At 37.0% G+C, this 20,165-nt stretch overlaps 1 protein-coding gene across 3 annotated transcripts in view; it reads right to left on the bottom strand.

The window, feature by feature from the left end:
- PCSK5 (proprotein convertase subtilisin/kexin type 5) overlaps positions 1-20,165 on the bottom strand; it is a 260,279-nt gene that overhangs the window by 110,526 nt on the left and 129,588 nt on the right. For all 3 annotated transcript variants that reach the window (XM_062641593.1, XM_062641602.1, XM_062641612.1), the window contains exons 9-10: positions 15,165-15,265; positions 2,352-2,455 (exon numbers count right to left, since the gene is read on the bottom strand). In XM_062641593.1, the coding sequence (XP_062497577.1) occupies positions 2,352-2,455; positions 15,165-15,265 (205 nt within the window). The remainder of the gene's footprint in view (positions 1-2,351; positions 2,456-15,164; positions 15,266-20,165) is intronic.

Raw genomic sequence — 20,165 nt, 5'->3', positions numbered from 1 at the left:
TTGTTGTTTTCACCCTTCCGAGTTCCCATTTCTAAAGCAGCAAGCCTGTCTCTTTCTCATTTTCCTTCTTCCCCAGTATGCATGAAAGAAAGATTGTTTCTTGTGACTGTCTTTGCTTTATGTAATTAAAAAAAACCTTCCACCCTTTTCCTTGTTAAGAACATGCTGTGGAAGAAATATGGATCTTGTCATCAACAAAATTATGATACAATTCCTTAAGGAACTCAGTCTGATTAGAGTAAATTCATGTATGAAAAACCATACTTTAATTGTTACTCTTGGCAACAGTGAAGGATAATAGTGTAATATTACACTAAATATTGCCACGTGCAATAGTAAAAAAAAAAACTGGTTTAGTCTTGCCAGCAGCGGTGTGCAAGCCCCCTTTTGAATTCAGGTTTGGATGTTGTCATTTAATCTAAATCTTTTGCTTTTCCTCCTTCCAAAACCAACAGAGGTTTAAAGAGACCTGCAGTTTTATTGGAACCATTTGTTCAGTCTAAGTTGCCAAAATAATTTAGTTAAAACTAGTGCTTTTATTTGGGTTAAGGTTGATTCCTGAGCTCCACAGAGGTCGAGGCACTTAGTTTGTCTTCCTCTTTCTCAGTTCCACCATGGAGCCTACAGCAGTGCTCTGCCAGCTCAAGCTGTATTTCCTGAATCCCAGTCCCCCAGTTAAGCTTAACTGTGTTCGTGAGTTTGCACAAGTGGAGAAGAAACCTTTTTTTCAGACCTCTTCCTCACTGTTTATCTGCTACAATGAACAGATAAATATGCAGCTCCAAGGATTCAGAATAAGCAGACTCCAGTGGCGCAAAACTGCAAGTCCTGCTGGTAATGCTGCTACTGCTAGTGTGTTAGTGTGACCTCTCTTTGATAATGGGTGACTGCTGCTTTGAAATGCCTCACAGAGTGTTTGTTTGCCTCTCTTGGGCAACAAGTAGAAAAACCTAAAAATACAGAAATTTGTAAGTTATGGAAAAAAATAAAAGCTCTGCTTTATGCTACTTGAAAAGCATTGTTTGAACTTCTGATAGCTCCAACAAAATGGTAATACACCTACAATCTCCTACCAAAACTTTGTAAATCCTGGGAAATATATGACAATAACAAATACTATAATGTTATTGTAATTAAGGAAGTACCTATTTCTCACTACGTATGTGCTTTGTGTGTGGGCATGCACTGGTAAATGGGACAAAATCAGGCTCTTGAATGTCAGAACCTTCACATGATGAGGGTGTTTGAGTCAAATAACCATTTCTAAATCTACTCTCGTAGTCAGAGCCTCATTTAGATCCAAAAATGAGTTTTTTTTGTTTGGTTTCTATTCTATTGCAGCAGAAATGTCACAGGTCAGAATGATACATCAAAGATGTTCTATGGTAGCACTGCCTTGATCTGAAATACATTAAAACTAGGCTTCAGTTTTAAAGAGAAACCAGGGTAAAAATTTTATGGCTCTTGCATATGACATTCTTCTCTCAGAAGGCCTTAGCACAAACCAGTTCAAATCTCCTCTTAAAAGAGGTATTGTAGTCTTGAATGGAATTCTCATGAAAAGTGAACCAGAAATGAGCTGTTCTGGTCTTTGGCTTTTTTTTTAGATGCAATCCACATTGAAAGCAGTAAGAATTTAGTGAATGGAAATGAGAAGCCAATCTGTGTAGAATACACATTGCATAAATTCAAGGTCCAGCTTTAACCCATCCTGAAAATATGTATCTTAATATCTTATTTAATGGCATAAATGTTTACACCTGCTTGCATTACAAAAGAGAAAAAAAGTTTTAAATATGTAGCTTTAATACAAAATCACAGGAGTGTACAAAATTTTAGAAACCTACATGACAGCTGATTGAACAGTATGATTTCTGTCCCATTAAAAGTCTTGCTGCTTAAGATTTGCTTTTATCCTAAATTTGACAGAAATCTTAAATATAAATAGTGTAGGGTAAATCATATAAACAAAAAATCTGAAAATGCTGTTTTGTGATTTTTCATCAAAATTGTCAACAATTATGAATGAGAGCATGGTCTGAATACATAAACTGCTGTATCTGCAACTCTATTTTATCAGAATACTAGCTACCAATTTACTTAGATTTCTGCAGCAGTGTATAAAATAGGACTGAAAGGGACCAAAAATACCTGGCCAACGTAGCTGCCATTTTTGGGTTTAGTGATTCTAAGAGGTTTTTCATTATAAAAGAGAAGATAGGCCCTTTCAGTTTGAGTCTGAAAGGTCTCAAAACTATGCACAACATAGGGAACAAAAAACTAATTCAGATTACTTCAAAATACCAAAAAATATGCCACTGCTGATGGCAACAAAGAAAGGAAGCTCTCACCCTTATAACCAGCTGCATTCGTTTTCCAGTCGTTAGCATTCAGATGTCCTGCACGTGAAGTTCTGACAATAATATGCTGTATGTCTCTCCAGGTCAGAAATGGACTATGAAGAAAGGGAAAGACAAATTCACAGATCAGACATGTTCTACCAGAATGTAGGGATACAAGATCATGTGAGCTAAAATGTATCCAAACCAAAACAACCCACATTTCAATTCTCAGCTTTCCCTTGCTCCATTCAAATGAACATGTCCTAATTTCACAGAATTATTACGCGAAATTACTTAGACAGCTGGTGTGTGTGTGCGTGTGTTAAACTAGACTATAGAATATAATGATATATAGTAATATTCTATTATATAAAACATAAGGGAAGATGAAAGAGTACATTTCACACAGAGACAATCATGACCATCAACTACTGTATGGTATCTACCTTGACTGTATTTTATCTACCTTGAACAGTGCAAAGCAAAAAAACCCAAAATGTGAGCTTCCTGAAAAGCGCTACTAAATCTCACTAACTTTATGCTCAAACTGGCAAATCCTTCAGACTTTCAGCTCATATTGAAGCTATTTCAGGTGCTTCTATAGTTACTCATTTGTCTGCTACCCTCTCTTAGAACTCACTGGAGGTCTATGTGTATTTTTCAAGAAGACCAACCAGCCAGCACTGAATTTCAGCAGTTACAGAGCAAGCGATTCCTTGTACAAATGTGTATTCCTTTAAGGGCTTCCTAATAGTGTGGCCACTTGGGAGGTGAAAAAAACAATTTGTATTCTCACTATGACATTAGCACCCATTTATCTTGTAGGACCAGAGCACATCTATAGGGATTATAGTTTTCTTGTTTCACTTAGATACACCCCAAGAAGAATTTCTTTTCTTAGAAGATGATCTAAAGGTGCATGGCTGTCACTGGGGTGTTTTTAATTTCTCCTTCAATTTTCTCAGTTTCTCTATCATCTGTAAGAAGACAAAGAGTATTGCGTTTAAAAATGCAGATCAGTAAAGGGAAATGAGCCACTAAATAAGGAAGATGAAAGAAGTACTGCAGTGCATGAGTTCCTCAGTATTGCTACCTACCCATATCACACATACTGGCAGAACTCCACTCACTTGTAATGATGAAGATAGACCAGAATGAACTTTATCAGTCCCAGCACACACTGTCTACACTCTTCAGGACTAGACAGTCATTGAAAACCTGGGAAACCTTGGTTCAGTTCCTCAACACATACTCTTGTGTCTCAGACCAAAAAAAGTCCCTTCAGCCAGTAGACAAGTAACTTATTCTCAGGAACTATCTCTAAGGCTTAATACTGGGGCTCTGTTTTCACTTGCAGGTAGAAACCACACCAAGGAAACAGACAGAAGAGTGTGGGAAATGTCAACCACGGGTGATTTTGAGTGGGTCGCCTTCTGTGGTGAGGGGGACATTGCCATCACATGGAGTGGCTCTACACTCTTAAACCAACATGTAGTCGAATTGTTAGAAATTTCAATGAGAAATTTCCTTGGAAAGCAGACACAGGGTAAAACAAACATGCAGCAATACCTTGTTCTTCTCTAAGTTGCCCTGTCAGTGGAAGATGAAAAATCTCACTCATCTCTGATGTACCCAAATGAATGTTGTGTGGGTTGGCATCCCACACACACTGTTTCACATCTTACAGAACTTGGTTTTCTCAAAAGAATGTATTTTGGAAATACTTAAGTAATCATTGCTTTATGGTCCTTAAATATGGAATTAGAAACCTGCTTATCCTGTGATCTGAAATCAGGCAATTAGGAAGCAATCAGTGGATACATGTGATAATCTATTTAAAAATGAGCATTTTCCTTTTCATTGAAGATTTGTCAATTTAGGTTTTCAGTTGACAAATTTCAGCCTCTACAAGCCTCATCCTTAAGAAAAGGCCATAGGGATGCAGAAGTTATCGCAGTCAACTTGTTTATAGAAAAACTTACTCCTAGCCTATCCTCTGTGTGCATGTAAGCATATATTCATGGGTATTAGCCAATGGAAGTCCACTTTTGTTGGGGCAATTACTGGCAATGAAAACAAATTTCAGAATCATGGTCTGCAATTCCATACAGGAGAGAAAAACCTGGGACATACAGGATAGTCACTCACACATAACTGATTTGTACACATTCTACTTTCCAATAGCTTCATCATTCATATGCTTGAAAAGAAGTAGGGTTGCTTAAAAACATCAGACTTCTTTTATGTAACAGGAGCTGTAAGGAACAGTGCAAAGACAGTGGCCAAATCATTGAATTACACATATTTTTCTCATTTCCTTTGCAATAATATAATTTTAGTTGTGAGTATCTTTTCCACTGCAGAACATTTACCAGTGGGTATGTGTGGACCATGGGTAGGCTGATGTAAACTAGCACCTTTCTATCTACACCTGGGACACCACAGGAAGTGACATGTATTCTTCTAGAGTCAACAGAGAAAGTCCTGTCTACAATTCTTGTTGGAACAGGGAGGATATGGAAAATTCTGAAGAAGGAAGATGATTTTTAAGTGAATGTCTTATTAATTGTAGACAGATTTTTCTGTAATATCTTCCAAGCTCTATCAATTCATGGCCATTTAATTTCTCTGTGTTTTTGGCTAGTAGATATAAGGGTCTTCTCATTTTTAAATTATTCTGTTATTTTTAGGGAGGGTTGATGCTTTCTGTCCCTGAGCATTTATTAATACAAGCATAGATACATTTTTTTTCTTAAAGTGGAATTTCTCACACTAGACAGTTGGACTAGAATGACAATAATTGTTTATCCAGCTGAGCTGGTAAAATGACTGAACAAAAAAAAGAAAAGAAAATAGAGTCATGGAATGTAAGGAGTATTAAGGGTTTGTAAGATAGTGTATGCTTGGACAGTCACGTAACATGCTTCAGGAAAAAAAAAATCAGTATGATTTTATACCAACTCAGGAATTTCACTGGGAGCCTGTGTAAAGTCTTAAAAAACCATGCTTCAAGCCTTCAAGAAGACCTCCAGGAATCCTGTGAGCTGCATTCTTTATAATCTGGAACCTAAACAATCTGTTGTTCTAGAAAGCAAGCTGTCCACACTATTGGTGAAAAATAAGGCACTAAAATACCACTTTCAACTTCTAAAGGACATATTCAAGATAACGCATGTTCAACTGATTATTTAAAGAAGAATGATAGATCTAATGGTGGATCTAACTATGCCTAGATAAATGAACTATAGTCTTCACTTGATAATACTAATCTCTCATAAATTGAATTTAAGTTGCTCAGTCAGCAAATGAGATTATGTTTCAGAATCATGGTTAACTTCTAAAAACAAAAACGATGGCAGATCTTGAAATCTGAGCCATTCAGTGTTGTAGCTACCTACCGTCTTTATCTAACCATACAAAATAATGTGAGGATTTCTGGGCAGAAAAACTTGATCAGAGGACTGATTTCCAGGACATGACTGAGTATATGGTTGAATCAGTCTGTCTCTCATGCAGCCTTCCAGCCTGCTGGCTTACTGTGTAAGTCATAAGATTTTTAAATTTTCTTCTCAAGAAATGGCAGTTTGGGAGTATTTATACCTAAGAGATTTAACATCATAAGAACAATATTCAAACTGATTTTGTAGGACCTTCACTATACTAAAAATAGAGCTATTGCCGGAATGAAATTCTCTCTCTACAGTAGACCTTATTTGAAACAAAACAGATCTGCAATTGCTTAATTGTTTGCCCATACTATTTTTCCAGAAACCTTAAAAAAAACAAACAACAAAAAAAACCCAACAAAAAAAACCAACCTAAAACTCCAAACAAAACCAAACCCCCAAAACCAAGCAAGCAACAACAAAAGAGGAAACTGGAATTATGTCAACAGCAGTTCATTTGAAGAAAGAAGAGGGATTTTCTTTTTAACAAGATAGTCTAGCAGCCAATTTTAAAGCATCTGGAAAAATCACAGAATTGCTCAAATATTTGTAAAACATGTCAAAATTGGATTCTAAGTGAGTAAACAGTTGTTTGCTAGCCATGTGGGCCCCAGATCCAGACAAGATGTCACTGATGTTAATTGATTTACCACTTGATTAATCTCAGAAGAATTAATGGCTAAGCATCTTGAAATGAACAAATGCATTAACAAGAACAGTGCTAACTCTGTTTGATAATGGATTGATTTCAAAAAATGGGCAATTTCTTTCCAGAAATTTTTTTTCAGTGTCTCATCTGAAGTTGCTTTGGGATTACACATACCAGACAATACTTAAAATCAAACCAGAAAAAGCAGAAGTGAGAACAATTACATATGAAAGTACTTGTACTGAAGCCAAAAAATAATGACTGTTGTGTCCTTAACAATAATTTTACTCTAAGGTACAGCCCTCTTCCTTCAGGCTTCTCAAAATGTTTATGAAACAAGGTAAATGTGAAAAAAATGAAATAGGACAAATAAATTATATTACAGTAATATTCATTTGAGATTTAACTGTATCTTTAAGAAGGCTGCTTAGAAGTAGTAGGTCATCAGTTTTTGCCAAATATGATTTCTTCATTCCACAAGTAGTCTCCCTAATGACAACCGGGTTAATCCTGGAAATAGGAAAGAATTCAAGCTCTACCCTTCTGTGTAATGATACCATGCCAAAAATGACTGTTCAGAATAAATAATCAGTGCAAGATTGAAAATCAGCAAAAATATCATTCAATGCAATAAAAAAATAGGGTGCAACTTTGGTTTGGTCATTTGTTTTTTTATTAGTAAGATGATACGGTTAGCAACATGAATAATAGCTTCTACATGATCTTCATAACCAGCAATTTGAATGTGACAAAAATGGCCTATCTGAAAAAATATATTTCCCGCCAAAATAGCAGATGAGGATTGCTGGAAGAATACAATAAACTTTTCACCAAAGAATCAAGGAGAAACGCAGCATTACATGGTGAACTAAGAGGAGGATACCACTCAATTTGGAAGTACCAAATAATCTTTGCTGTGAGAAAACAGACATAGATAACTGTTACTATAAAAAGGAGTCTCTGTGCCTTAGACATCTTGCAGATCAGCAGATCATTTGAATCGCTAATTTCACACCACCCTTAAGGGCTTTATGATAAATTTATAAACAAAACACTACTAGCTATGTTAACGGAAGACATTCTTTCCCAGGTCAGATAAAGAGTCAGTGTGAAGAAGCCTGTTGCAGCACGGAATTTTAAGAAGGATGAGACATTAAGACAGCCTCTAATTGTTGTGCTTACCCTGTGCTTAGGTGTCTAAATGTTCTACACCATAAGCATTTCATTCCTGAAAATAAGATACAAAGATGGACTCCAGTGTTTAATAATTAAGTTGTGCATGCATACAGACATACAAAATATTTTTGACATGCCTGACAACCTCATAGATTCTAATTGTCACATACTGTGTAAATAATCCTGTTAAATTCCTGCTTAAAAAGTAAAGAATATTATGTGCTTGCTGATCAGAATGTAGCTCTCCCTGTAAATGCAACCTAAGTTTCTACTCTAGCAGTCTAGTCATTTTCTGACGTGGTAAACCACTGTTCATTCAAATAGTGTATCAAACAAAACCATTTTGTTACTTCAGAGTTAACTCTCAGTTCTTTCTTTGCTCACATCCCTTTTCTGAGATCCATACTGACATCAGAAATTTGCCACTTCTCCTGCTAATTTCTGATTTGCATTCAATTTTACCCAATCAGATCACTTTGAAAAAAAACCCAAGCCTGGCTAAAGATGACAATCCCTTAAAAAAAATAACTGATGGCAACTGAAAATACTGCAGTTAAAGATCAGTTATTAGTTGTGTTAATGGCATATACAATAGCCCTCTGTCTAAAGAGATGTGCAATTTGTGAAATTTTGGGAAAATGTCTCTCTAGAACCAAAATTGCTGTCAAAAGCCTCTTACACTAATTGTCATATTCCTCCTCTTTTCCCATTAATAGCTTAATTTAGGTACTGGACAAAGAAGAGCAGTGATACACATCTAAAAACAAACTGCTGACGAACAGTCATTAAGAACACATAATTTAAACCAATTACATTCTGAGTGTCCTGATCTTTGCCAAATTTCACTGTGGAAAGACACACTTTAATCTGTCCATTTCAGCAATCACTAAGTAACTTCAGCACATTACTCATGTTTTAAGCATATTTATCTTAAATATCTCAAGCTCACAAATTCTACAATACCATATTTTTCCGTTCAAAGCTTAGCTTTTTGAACATCTTTTCAAGGTAATAGCATTTTTCTGTACAACATAATCTCTACTGGTTTGTGTCTGGCTCTAGTTTATGTCATTCAGTTTATATTTGTGCAGCATCTCCACAGTTTCTGCAATGTGTCCTAGTCTGTTTATGAGTCAGTTTGAAGGCTTTTGAACTGATACAACCATCTTTTGCATTATTTACATATTGTTTTTTAGGATAGAATACAGACAAGTTGTGATACGACATGGCAGATATATTCCTTTAGATGAACTGCAGGATAAGCAGACATAGATCAACCAACAATGGATTTCTGGTGTACCTGTGCCAAATTCAAGGTGCATATAATAGTGGTAGACTCTAGATCCTACAAACTATCGTGTTTTTCCCAGAGACAGAAAATCCTAAGTGCCCAAAGGAAAACAATCAATGGCCCAAATGCAGGTTGATAATGATGACTTTCTAAGGAGAAATATCTTGAGAGGTACCTGACTCACATCCCTTTCTATGCTTTGTCCAGAGGAAGAATGAAATGGCACCACCCAAAAGACAGTGTGCACAGTCAGCTGATGGACACCAGCATGGAAGCAGCAGCAGCAAAAACCTTAGGCCAGTTCTCAGTTTCAGAACCAACTACAACTGTGCATGTGGGGAGTCATTACATTATATTAGGTTAGTTAATGCAGGCTGTTTTGATTAGCATAGTACCCAGGCTGTTGATTTGACCAAGCTGCCAAGTCTGATGATACTGATCACTTTTAATATAGTTCAGCTATGACACTATACTGCAGTGAATCTTAAAAGAAAGACTGCAATCCAGTGAACTTGCTCCTTTTCCACCTTCCTCATTTTCCTCTTGCTGCAAAAACAGACTGGGAAAAGCAGATAAGCTCCCTGATCTCAAAGTGAAAAGCCAGCAGCACCACTAAGAACAACTTCAGAGACAACCCCGAACAGCTTCTAAAACCTGAGGCTGGGGAGCATTTGGAGAACCAAAAAGCTATAGGGGATAGAGCTGCCAAACTCTTAACTCTCAACTGAGCACATGCCAACTGAGATTTTTGAGAAGCTTATAAAAGTAAAAGGCACTGCCCTGGCACCAGAACAACGGTTATCCACTTGCTCTGTTTTTAGCTGTTGCTCCATAGTGCAGACACAGTAAAACTCCATGAAAAAGTTAGAAATTATCACAATCAAACACGTCTTTTTTTCTTTTTTCTTAACCCAGACTCAGTTTAAGAAATGTCTGAACACAATTTTCTTAAAACATTTTTAAAGCCAGTTACATGGAAAACTTCAGACTGAGCAATTTTTCTTTGGCAAATTTACATGGAACTGAAACCAGGACCTTAAAAGGGGAAATATGGGGCAACCTGAATTCAGGAAGATATTTCCAAGTCAATGTCAATATAATAACTGGAACTGCATAAATGGCACAGGTGGTTAAAACTCAAAAGAAAAAACAGGTTCTAACTTAAGCATGTATTTATGTTTTTCAAATACTTCACAATTAAGAGCATTATTTTAAAACTACTCTAAAAATCCAAAGATTCACAAAAAGATTTCCAACTCACATGCTCTAGCATTCCCTTTTATAACAGGCAGCCAATCAATGAAGCAAAGACCTAACTAAAGCTGATTGACTCAAATGACAGTATCTCCTCTTACACTGGAAGCCTGCATACAGAGGTCACCTGACAGCATTTCCACAGTTGCCTTGACTGTCTCATCACCTTTAGCCCCTGACTATACTTATGAACCAGTAAAAGCCTCATAACTTTGACAACACAGAATTAGTTCTCTGTATCCAAAACTGCCCCTTGCTAGACAGTACATTATTACTCTCCTCCTTTCTGTAAGACAACCAATCACTATGGGAAATATTGCAAGTTATCTAATCAGTTTTCAGAAATCCGAAGTATTTTCCTTTGACACTCTTGACCCCTTGCAATGTGAACTCAATTTTCCGTTCATCTCAGTGACTGTTCTTGGTTGTACTGCCTTTTACAAGAATGTGGTGCATTCTCACATTTCTGACTGGATTGCTGGCATCAGAATTAACTGAATTTCTTTATCTCTTCCCAGAACTACCTTGTTCTAGGCTTGGTTTCATGTAACCAAAGACAAATGAAGTATACAGCTCACATAAAAGGAATCACAGAAGAAAACAGACTCTCCAAAGCTGTACCACTGAGTATACCACACAGTAGAAATATAGTAGATTAATATTTCCATTTCAGGTGGTACTTCTTACTCATGTAACTGCCATTACCATAGGTTGGAAAATATGCATTGGCTTACAGACAGTGAAGCATGCAGTTAATTTGGGGATGTACAATGTATTCTTCCATCAGCAACGTAAGATTTCTTTTTCTTTTTTTGTTTTTTTTTAGATTTGGCTTCTCCAAAGGAACATGGCACAATACCCACTGGAACAAATGTGAGCATAGTGGCTCTCCTGTCCCTGATTCACCCAATTTCCAAATTCAGACCTTTCATCAATGAGAAAAAGTATTTCTCATATCAACAGTAGATGGTACTACGCAGTACAAGTAGCTCGCTTTTAGTAAGAACATTGCTGCTTTGTCTGACTAAATGGATTACACTTCATATCCATAATTGCTGGTTTACAATTACCAGAATTCAACATCATGTAATGACTAAGAAGTGCAATACACAAGCATTTATTCACAAAGCCTGAACAGGATCCTAGATATACCAGGAATCATCAGATATATCAATTAACTACCTGAATACCATAAGAAAACCATAGAATATGACGATTAAGAGATATCCTTTGTGTGATAGTTGTTGCATATCTACACTTAGTCCTCAGGGATTCCAAACAAGCAGTCTGAAACTCAGATAGAAGTCTTTGATCCCTGAAGGAGAACATGCCACTTGATACTCAAACGCTGGATAGAAAATAAAAAAAAGATGTGTTCACATTATTTCAAATTGCAGTATTTAGTAGACCACAATGCCAAACTAGGATTTCAGGAGCAGATCCCAGCTGAAAACCAAGTGGAGTGTTCAAATTAGGGTTTATTAAGTGAGGTAAGAGGTCTTCCATCAGCTACCTGCCAATCCCACCATATGGGGCTTATCAAAGCAAGAAAGTGGCAGGTCAGAGTGGAAATCCGCCTTGCTCATTTTCCATTGATTTAATGTACCTTTGTGTATGAGTTGAAGCAACCTCTTGGCTGTTATGACTCATATCCAGGCCAGACTAGTGCTCTGCTCACCTCCTGATGTTTCCCAGGAACAGAACTTGGCTACTAGGGAAAATCAACCCCATAAACCCAAAAGCCTCCCACAGTATAGTTTGTTGTGTTTTGCAGCACAAAGTGGAATAAAACTATACATTATTACAGACATATTCAAGAAGCGTTCAGGACTAAGTGTTCCAATTTTTAAACAGCTTGCTATATGATAATCATCAATAGTTCTGCAAAACCCCTTTCCAACTAACCTTTTTTAAAAGTTTTCCTATCAACAGTGCTATTAGCACAGGCACTAATATGGACGGCATCTAGGGAAGTGTCTGCATAAAGACAAACTCTGTTTGAATGCAAACGAGTTCCAATAAGTCCTAATGCTAAGCCACACTATCGTGTCCATTTCATGCCATATATTTTAGAAGTATTGAATAAAATACTTAACACGGCTTCAAAAGTTTTTTTTGTATACTTTAAATTCCCAGCATTATTTAGGATCACATAAGTTGGCAGGTATCACAGGTGAAAAATATAACCTGAATTTTCAAACCGGACAAATAAATAAGAATAACCACTTAGAAATGGATTAAAATAATCTGAATAGATTCTGTACAAACAAATCCAAGACACTAAAATTGAATTTCCCAAGCACAGATACAGGCTGGACAGCAAATGATAAAGAGCAGCCCTGAGGAGAAGGACTTGGGGTGTTGGCTGATGAGAAGCTCAACACAAGCCAGCTTCAGTGTGAGCTTGCAGCCCAGAAAACCAACTGTATGCTGGGCTGCATCAAAAGAAGCATGACCGTCAGGTCAAAGGAGGTGATCCTGCCCCTCTGCTCTCATGACAGCACCTGCATTGCTGCGTCTAGCTCTGAGGGCAACAATGTAAGAAGGATGTGGACCTGCTGGAGCAAGTCCAGAGGAGGCCACAAATATATCAAAGGGCTGAAGCAACTCTTCTGTGAAGACAGGCTGAGAGAAGGCTCCAAGAAGACCTTAGAGCAGCCTTCAAGTACCTAAATGGGGCCCACAAGAAATCTGGAGAGGGACTTTTTAAAAGGGCATGTAGTGACAGGACAAGGGGGAATGGTTTTAAATTGAAAAAGGGTAGATTTAGATTAGACATTAGGAGAGAATTCTTTACTATGAGGGTGGTGAGGCAATGGAATAGGTTGCCAAGAGAATTGTGGCTGCCCTATCCCCGATACTGTTCTAGTGGAAGGTGCCCCACGCCACGGCAGGTAGTACATGATCTGTAAGGTCCCTTCCAACCCAAACCAATCTATAATTCTATTAATATATTATGATATGATTGCCTTGTAATACTAAGGCCTTACTTCATAATCTATAAGTTCACAAGACCAACAGTTTCTCCAACCCTAGGACTGGATTAATTAATGGGAAAAACATAATGGGAAAGCTGGAAATATATATTTCTCTAATTTGCTCTTTTTTTTTTTTGTTTTTTTCTTTCACATCTGTGCTCAGAAGGTTGGCTGTAAGTACTCTTAAGACAGAAAAGTTAAAGAACATCTACAAATTAATAAAACCAGATATACGATATTATTAATATGTCATTTGGAGCTATCAAAACACAGGACAACATTTGGAAATGAGAAAGATCCCTCCATATACGCAAATTGAACAGAATCTGAAAGAAGATAAAATCGATATTTTTTCACCCAAAAACTCTTGTTAGCACCACCCAACAAAGTACTACAAAACCAAGAAAGTGACTAGGGTCTTTAGTCGCTGGCGCGTTTTGTCTCTATCACCATATGTGAAACATTAATGCAGTCTTGTCTTTGTTCCTATCATAGCAGCTATTAGTTTTGAAAAAAAACCCTAACTCCAAACTAGTCCATAGCACTAACAAGGATTTCGTATTGGTATAGTCACCAAAGTTCACAAAGAAAAAAGCTTTTGTAAAGTGTAAGCTTCTGTGTATTTTGTCACAGTCAGCAATAACTTGGTTGTAGGTATTTTGTGCTGTAATTCTTTGAAAGTTTCAACTACAATAATAATCTGTTAGAAAATGCATGTAAAATATCATATAGAACACAAACAATAAGTTACCAAGCAAACTCCATTCATTAAGGAATAATTAGAAAAACTTTCAGCAGAATTAAATTTATGCACATACAATTTTATCTGCATGTGCAGGATGTTTAGAATGATTTAAGGATTTTAAAACGAATTAAAAAATATATATAAATAATAGCATTATATTAACTTTTAAAAATACCTAAAATACCTTTGTTTCAAGTGATTGCATTAAGAAGATTAATTATAATGATACAACTACTACACTATCTAAGATTATGTCAGCTCTTCAATTACTAACTCTTACGACTATAACTCAACATCAAAAAGGTATTATGTGTTGAAAACTGGCCCATGGTTTCTTGCGCATGAAAAAAAAAAGGTACATGAAAGCGTAAAAATAATTCTACTGTTATAATTTATATAATTTGAAATTGCTATTGTGTGAAAATTTTTTACTTCCTTCAAAGGAACTGGAAGTCCCCAGAGGAAACTGGTTTTCTTCAGAATTTAACAGAATTGGTGTCCTACCACACAGAAACATTTGATTTCAAGCAGGACTTGTGGTGGAGCATTCCACCTCAGACCTGCAAATATTATCTAATACAGCACAAAATAATGCAAAAAGTTTTGAAATACATATTTACCCAATAAATTGCCAGTATTTCTGCTGCTCCATGAAGCACATTAAAGATACTTATTAGACAAGGAACAAAATCCTGCAGTTGAGAGAACAAGTGTAAGACGGAAATTTTTCTGAGGTAAAGTGACTATGGAGCCACACTATGCAGTTTTTACAGCTGAGGAACTTAACCCATTGAAAAAACAGACTTGTGTCAGCATTCAGAAGTTGAGAATTTCTGTATTTCATACTATGTTCATTTTTGTTCATGATAGCCTAACACCACCCCAAAACTTTTTTCAACACTGAAGAATGGACACCACTAAGAAGAGCCTGATGAATGCAAGAGGTGACCTACAGTAGCCTGCAGAGTACAGTGGATCTGGGCAGCACTGTGAGGGTACTGTAAGACATTGTGAGGATGCTGTACATCATTCAGTGGAAACTACCTGTGTTCAACATGGTTTCAAGTCATTTCAACACTGCATACTCTGTTGTCATTTCCATGGTGTCAGCTTTCTGCAGACGAAATAAGCTCACGGATCCTTCCTGTCCTTGGAAGGGTACTGTGAATTATTACAACAGAGTTTCTGAAACACCTTGAGATCCCTGGATAAAGGCACTGGATGAGTGTGAAAGTTCCTTTCGTATGCTTTACTTTTTTTTCAGAGTATAACTTGGATCTTACTTTGCTTCCAGTGCCAGTGCAATGATGCCTGCAGCCATAGGTGCAGAGGCTGAGGTTCCAGTATGGCTGTCTGTGCAACGCTGCCTCAGGTCTGTGGTGATCTGGAAGAAATTGAATGTGTGAAATTTAAAACACAGCTTTAGAAATCAGAACAGGTTTCATTTGCTCGAATGAGCTGCATGTACATGGACCGTATTTCCTTCTTTCATTGCAAGGAAAGTCAAAAAAAAAAAGTTGTCTGAACACATGACATTATACTCTGAGCCTGAAGTCACTTGTGAACTTGGAGAACTTCACAAGTTCCTTTGTTGCACTGAAAACATAAGTTAGTCTCCATTCTTCTCATGGCATGATAAAGACTTGTAAATTAGAAAAACATGCAGAGGGTTTTAAAACAGCACAGTTAGAACTCTGCCCTTCTACTGCATTTATAGAATACTTTCCATCTAAGAATCTCAAAGTGCTTCACAAACAAGAATGAACTCCATCTTACGGAACTCCCTATGTACAGACTGGTTATGCCCAGAGACTATAGGAGAGGTATGCAGGGGTTAATCAGGTTGCCTGAAGTCACACTGGAACTATGTGACAGAACAGAATACCACTGGGCTCGTGCTAAGTACTGTGTTTAATCCTTCCTTCATGCCTTCCTATTCACATGAAATTAAGCAACAATCCATTGGAAAGTCCTGATGTAATCACAAATTTGACCTAGACATTACCAGCTAATTACTTATTTGCAGATCTAAATTGTTACATATTACTTAGGTATGTCCTGCCACATATTTTTGTATGTAATCTAAAGTGGATATATAAACTGTAACGTGCACTACCAACTACAGACAGAGTCTTTTACTTAGCATTAGGATATCATAATGAATTTTAGGCAGCCTCTTTCTGTAAGACAGTATATCACACACAAAAAAATGTGTTTATTCTAAATTCTGCTTCTTTCAGGCAATCTAAAGAGATTATAAGCTATGATCTTCTTCCAAAAGAAGTAGTTGCTAGCAAGAGCAAGGTAGGAGAGATAGGAAGACACTACTACCTAACAGAAGTTCAAGCAAAACCCATGCAGACTTGAGAAAAGTTTCTAGCAGACAGCAGTAGCAGTCCACAGCATGGAAAACTCCATGAAGGTGCCAGAGTGAATGACTTGTGACGCCAAACCTTATTCTCAGCATTTCAGCTAATCCCTGAGACTCATTCACTACAAGACATCTGCCTGGGAGGCAAGGAACTTGCTCACACAGCTTCCTACCTAAGCAACCAGAATTACTATGTCTCCATTTCCTCTAATTCACTAATACTTCATTTGCAACACAGGTATGCAGAAAGATGGGAAAAGGAGAGATCAGAGGATCAAAAAATCACAAAAAAGCACAGGGCATGTAAAAATGTCTGTCTAGATTTGAAACTGGAAGATATGTAAAATACGACCTGAAGAAACAGCCACATCCTCTCTGGGCAGAATGCAAGCAATTGCATTCAGAAGGGTTATGTTTCATACATTTGCATTTGCCATACTCAGTAGTGTATGTATACATAATGTGTATAAGGCTGCTTAAAGTGCTCATGACATATAAGCATACACAAGCTAACACAGAAGACTTCTAATAGTGAAGGAGCTAACAGCACCAGGAAATTATTACTGAATGCAAGTTAGTGAGCAAGCGAAACAAAATGGAGGTTTTAAGAAATTGAAAGAGGGATAAAGGTATTTATAATGCCATATCCTTAAATTAGTGAACTTCCCAGAAGTCAGATTTCTTGAATAATGAAGTCCAGAAAGAAACTTTTTTTCCCCTATTATTTAATATCTTTCATAAATGCACACCTTGTTAAATAATTTATCTTTCACCAGCTAAAAGTTGAACCCCATAAACAAAATGTTCATGTAATTTCTTCTTTCCTAATGACTGTATTAATTTAAACAATGAAAAGTGTTGGAAAAACCTTTATGTGTGCAAATCCCATAAACGACCTGATAATATTAAGCAGTGAAACTGCAGCAGGAACTGTCCTAACATGACATACAGCCTGTATGTGCAAATGCAAGTAGTGATTTTGCAGGTGGGATTAACATGTCCAAAGACTACAGGATGACAAGCACCCTAATAGGTACAAGATTCAGGTATCCCATTTGTAAAAACACTGGCCAGCACTGTGGCAAGGAGTAAAAGGAAGATCAGGAAAAAGAAAGGGCAGGAAAAGGGACTAACACATGCTTGTCTCTTTTGTAGCCTGGCACCCTATCCCTTGCAAAAAAGTGGTGCAGCAGGCACTTTCCTCAGAGGACCACAGGTTAGCAAAGCCTATGGGAGCTCAGGCAGGGAGAACTGCCCTCAATAGCAGCTTTTTCTTAAGAGACAGCCTCTCTCAATACAGTGAAAAGCACACTGAATTGTGCTATCTGTATCTCTCATCCTCTGGAATAACATGCTTCCAGAGTGTTTTATTGTCCTGTAGCTACAGATATTAAGCACAACAAACCATGACAGCTCTTTATTTTGCAACATCTCTCACATTCAAAGTGGATGTTGTGGCAGCAGTTTGAACTACAGATCCTTATCTCTCTCCTTCACTCAGCAAATATTTCCACAGAAGTTGTGTAGGGAAAGCTTCCTACGTGGAAATCCCATTTGAGCTATTTCAAAGCCAAGTTACTGACAGAGGCTGAGATGTTTAAGTTACCTCCAAGATCTGAGTTATTTTTTCAGCCCTATGGATTCACTGTCAGAGAAGAGTTGCATCCACCCTAAGGTAAAAAAAGGGTACAGGACCACCACTAGGCGAGCAAGCTTGAAGAATTAAAATGTTCCCCAAACTCCTGAACCACATGAGGGCAACATCATTAATTACAATAAAAGGATGTGGTATCTGACAGCATCACGAAGCTCTCATTAGAGTATATTAGCTGTCATTCTGATTAATAGAGTGGGAAGAAGCAGAAATTTTTGCGTCTTTTGTTGAGTACCACACATTTGTATGCTTCAAATACCTTTGCAACAATTGCTGAGCTATGAAAATGTTAATCAGACTGCCCAAGAGAAGTCCATGCCATATTTCTAGGGACATGAATTATATTCACTTCTAAATCTTTTGAATTAACTAGATTTGATTGAAGACAATGACAGTGTTTCTGGAACTGGCCTAGTTTAGCCAACATGAAATCAGCAACCTAGGACAAACACCCTGATGAAAGGCAGACAAAAATGAAATGTATCACCACAATGTAATACTTGCCATATGCAGAAGTCCAACAGCTTTCAGAAAGTCCATGCACTTATTAAAGAAAAAACTCTAGAGCACTGCGATAGTTTTATAGAAGTAACTTGCTCTGAAGAGTTAAGGAGATGCCATTTCTGTACAGTCATTATTAAGGCTGCATAACCAATCTTTCCATAGTTTCACTGATTGGGAGGTTAATGGCTAAGGTAAAAAAAAAAGATTTCCCTTGGCACTCACTGTTCATTCCCAAGCCTCTGCATTTCTTGCTATTTCATATTCAGTGACATGAGCTCTCTGAACTTACTGAACCATTATTTACCTTCTGGTACAGTTCTTCAAGATATGTTGATTTCTATAAAACTGTGCCCCTAGAAGTGACATGGGTTTAATGAAAATCTACTGTTCCTTCTCATATCTTTTGTGTATCTGAATCTACTCAAAATTGAAGGTGCCAGGTTCTGTGTATCTTAATACACTGAACGTTTCTGAACAAGAACAGGGGTTTTTTGTGTTTTAAGAACTGGCAAGACATGTTGGGGTTTTTCTGGTTTTGTTTTAGGTTCTGCTTAGAGTAGAACCTAGTTGGCAAGGCAGAAGCATATCTCAGAAGAGAAGGAACTCAGAAGATGAACTGGCATTTTTTATAAAACGAAATAGGTGGAACATTAAGTTATTTTCTGAAGGTTAAGTCATGTAATAGGTTCATAAATTATGTTTGTGAGTGACTTTCATATGTAGATTCCTTAGTGCTTTAAGAAATAATTTGAAAAAGGAATTGAAAGGAAAAGTGATGCATTTGTGCAACATGTCCGATAAATGAAAGGCCCCTACTGATAACTGTATTAGGTTGTGTTTAATCTGCCCTAGCTGCATGGTCTGCAGTTGAGGAAGCTATCTTCCAGCATTGTCCTACAGTATTCAAAATAGCAGAGAAGAGAATAATAGAAAAAAATACCTTAACAACTGTATAGTAGCCAGCACTTCTGCACTCACTGTGTTCTGAGAGATAACCTCTGTTAAATATATCTCTAAGGTCTTTACCTATTATTTGCCCTTGTCCCAGAGTGTGAGCTTCTACACCTACACCTATGCTGGCACTTTGCAGCTGCTCTTACAAGCACCTAAAAGTAAACCTAACCCTTTTCTCAAAGAGTCTATATAAAATGCATACACCCAGCTGCATCTGCAAAAGGCAGTCTGCACATTTTGGGCATGACAATACATCCAAAAGGTTGGAAACTCTGTTTCCAATAATGTGCTAACAGTACTACAATAAGATTTGGTAAAGCATGAAGTCAAGCACACTTGAAGCAAGAAGGAACTCATGCAAGATGATCATTGTGTGCTTAACTGTAACTGTTAGCTCAAGTTATTTCAGGCCAGAATTTGCTTCCATTTAGTTTTGCTCAAAGTCAGTATATAAAAAAGCTCAATATGGAAAAGACTTGTGCAGAAATTATGTTCTTATGCTATCATTGTACAAGACTGAAAAAAACCTCCAGACTAGAAAACCTTTTAAAAATACATGACAAAAAGTAAGAATGAGTTCATTTGATTTTGATTGTAAATCCCACACCACGTCACATCTTCCTCACTTATTGCAGTAGTATTTTTGCTTCCTATTCTGAATACAGGAGTCTCACTCCAATAAACCAAATCACCATAAGCCTTGATCAAATATTGTTTCTTTTTTTCATGTTACAGCATGAAGTTGAGCTCTTCACAGCTAATTTGTATATTGAATATATATTTATATGCATAATAGAATTT

The sequence above is a fragment of the Pezoporus occidentalis genome, unplaced genomic scaffold (genome assembly GCF_034315485.1).
Source record: "Pezoporus occidentalis ecotype Australia unplaced genomic scaffold, CSIRO_AGI_Poc_V1 ctg117, whole genome shotgun sequence".
Classification (NCBI taxonomy): Eukaryota; Metazoa; Chordata; class Aves; order Psittaciformes; family Psittacidae; genus Pezoporus; species Pezoporus occidentalis.
The sequence above is the reverse complement of the archived record's forward strand: the minus strand, read 5'-3'. Positions and strand labels throughout refer to the sequence as shown.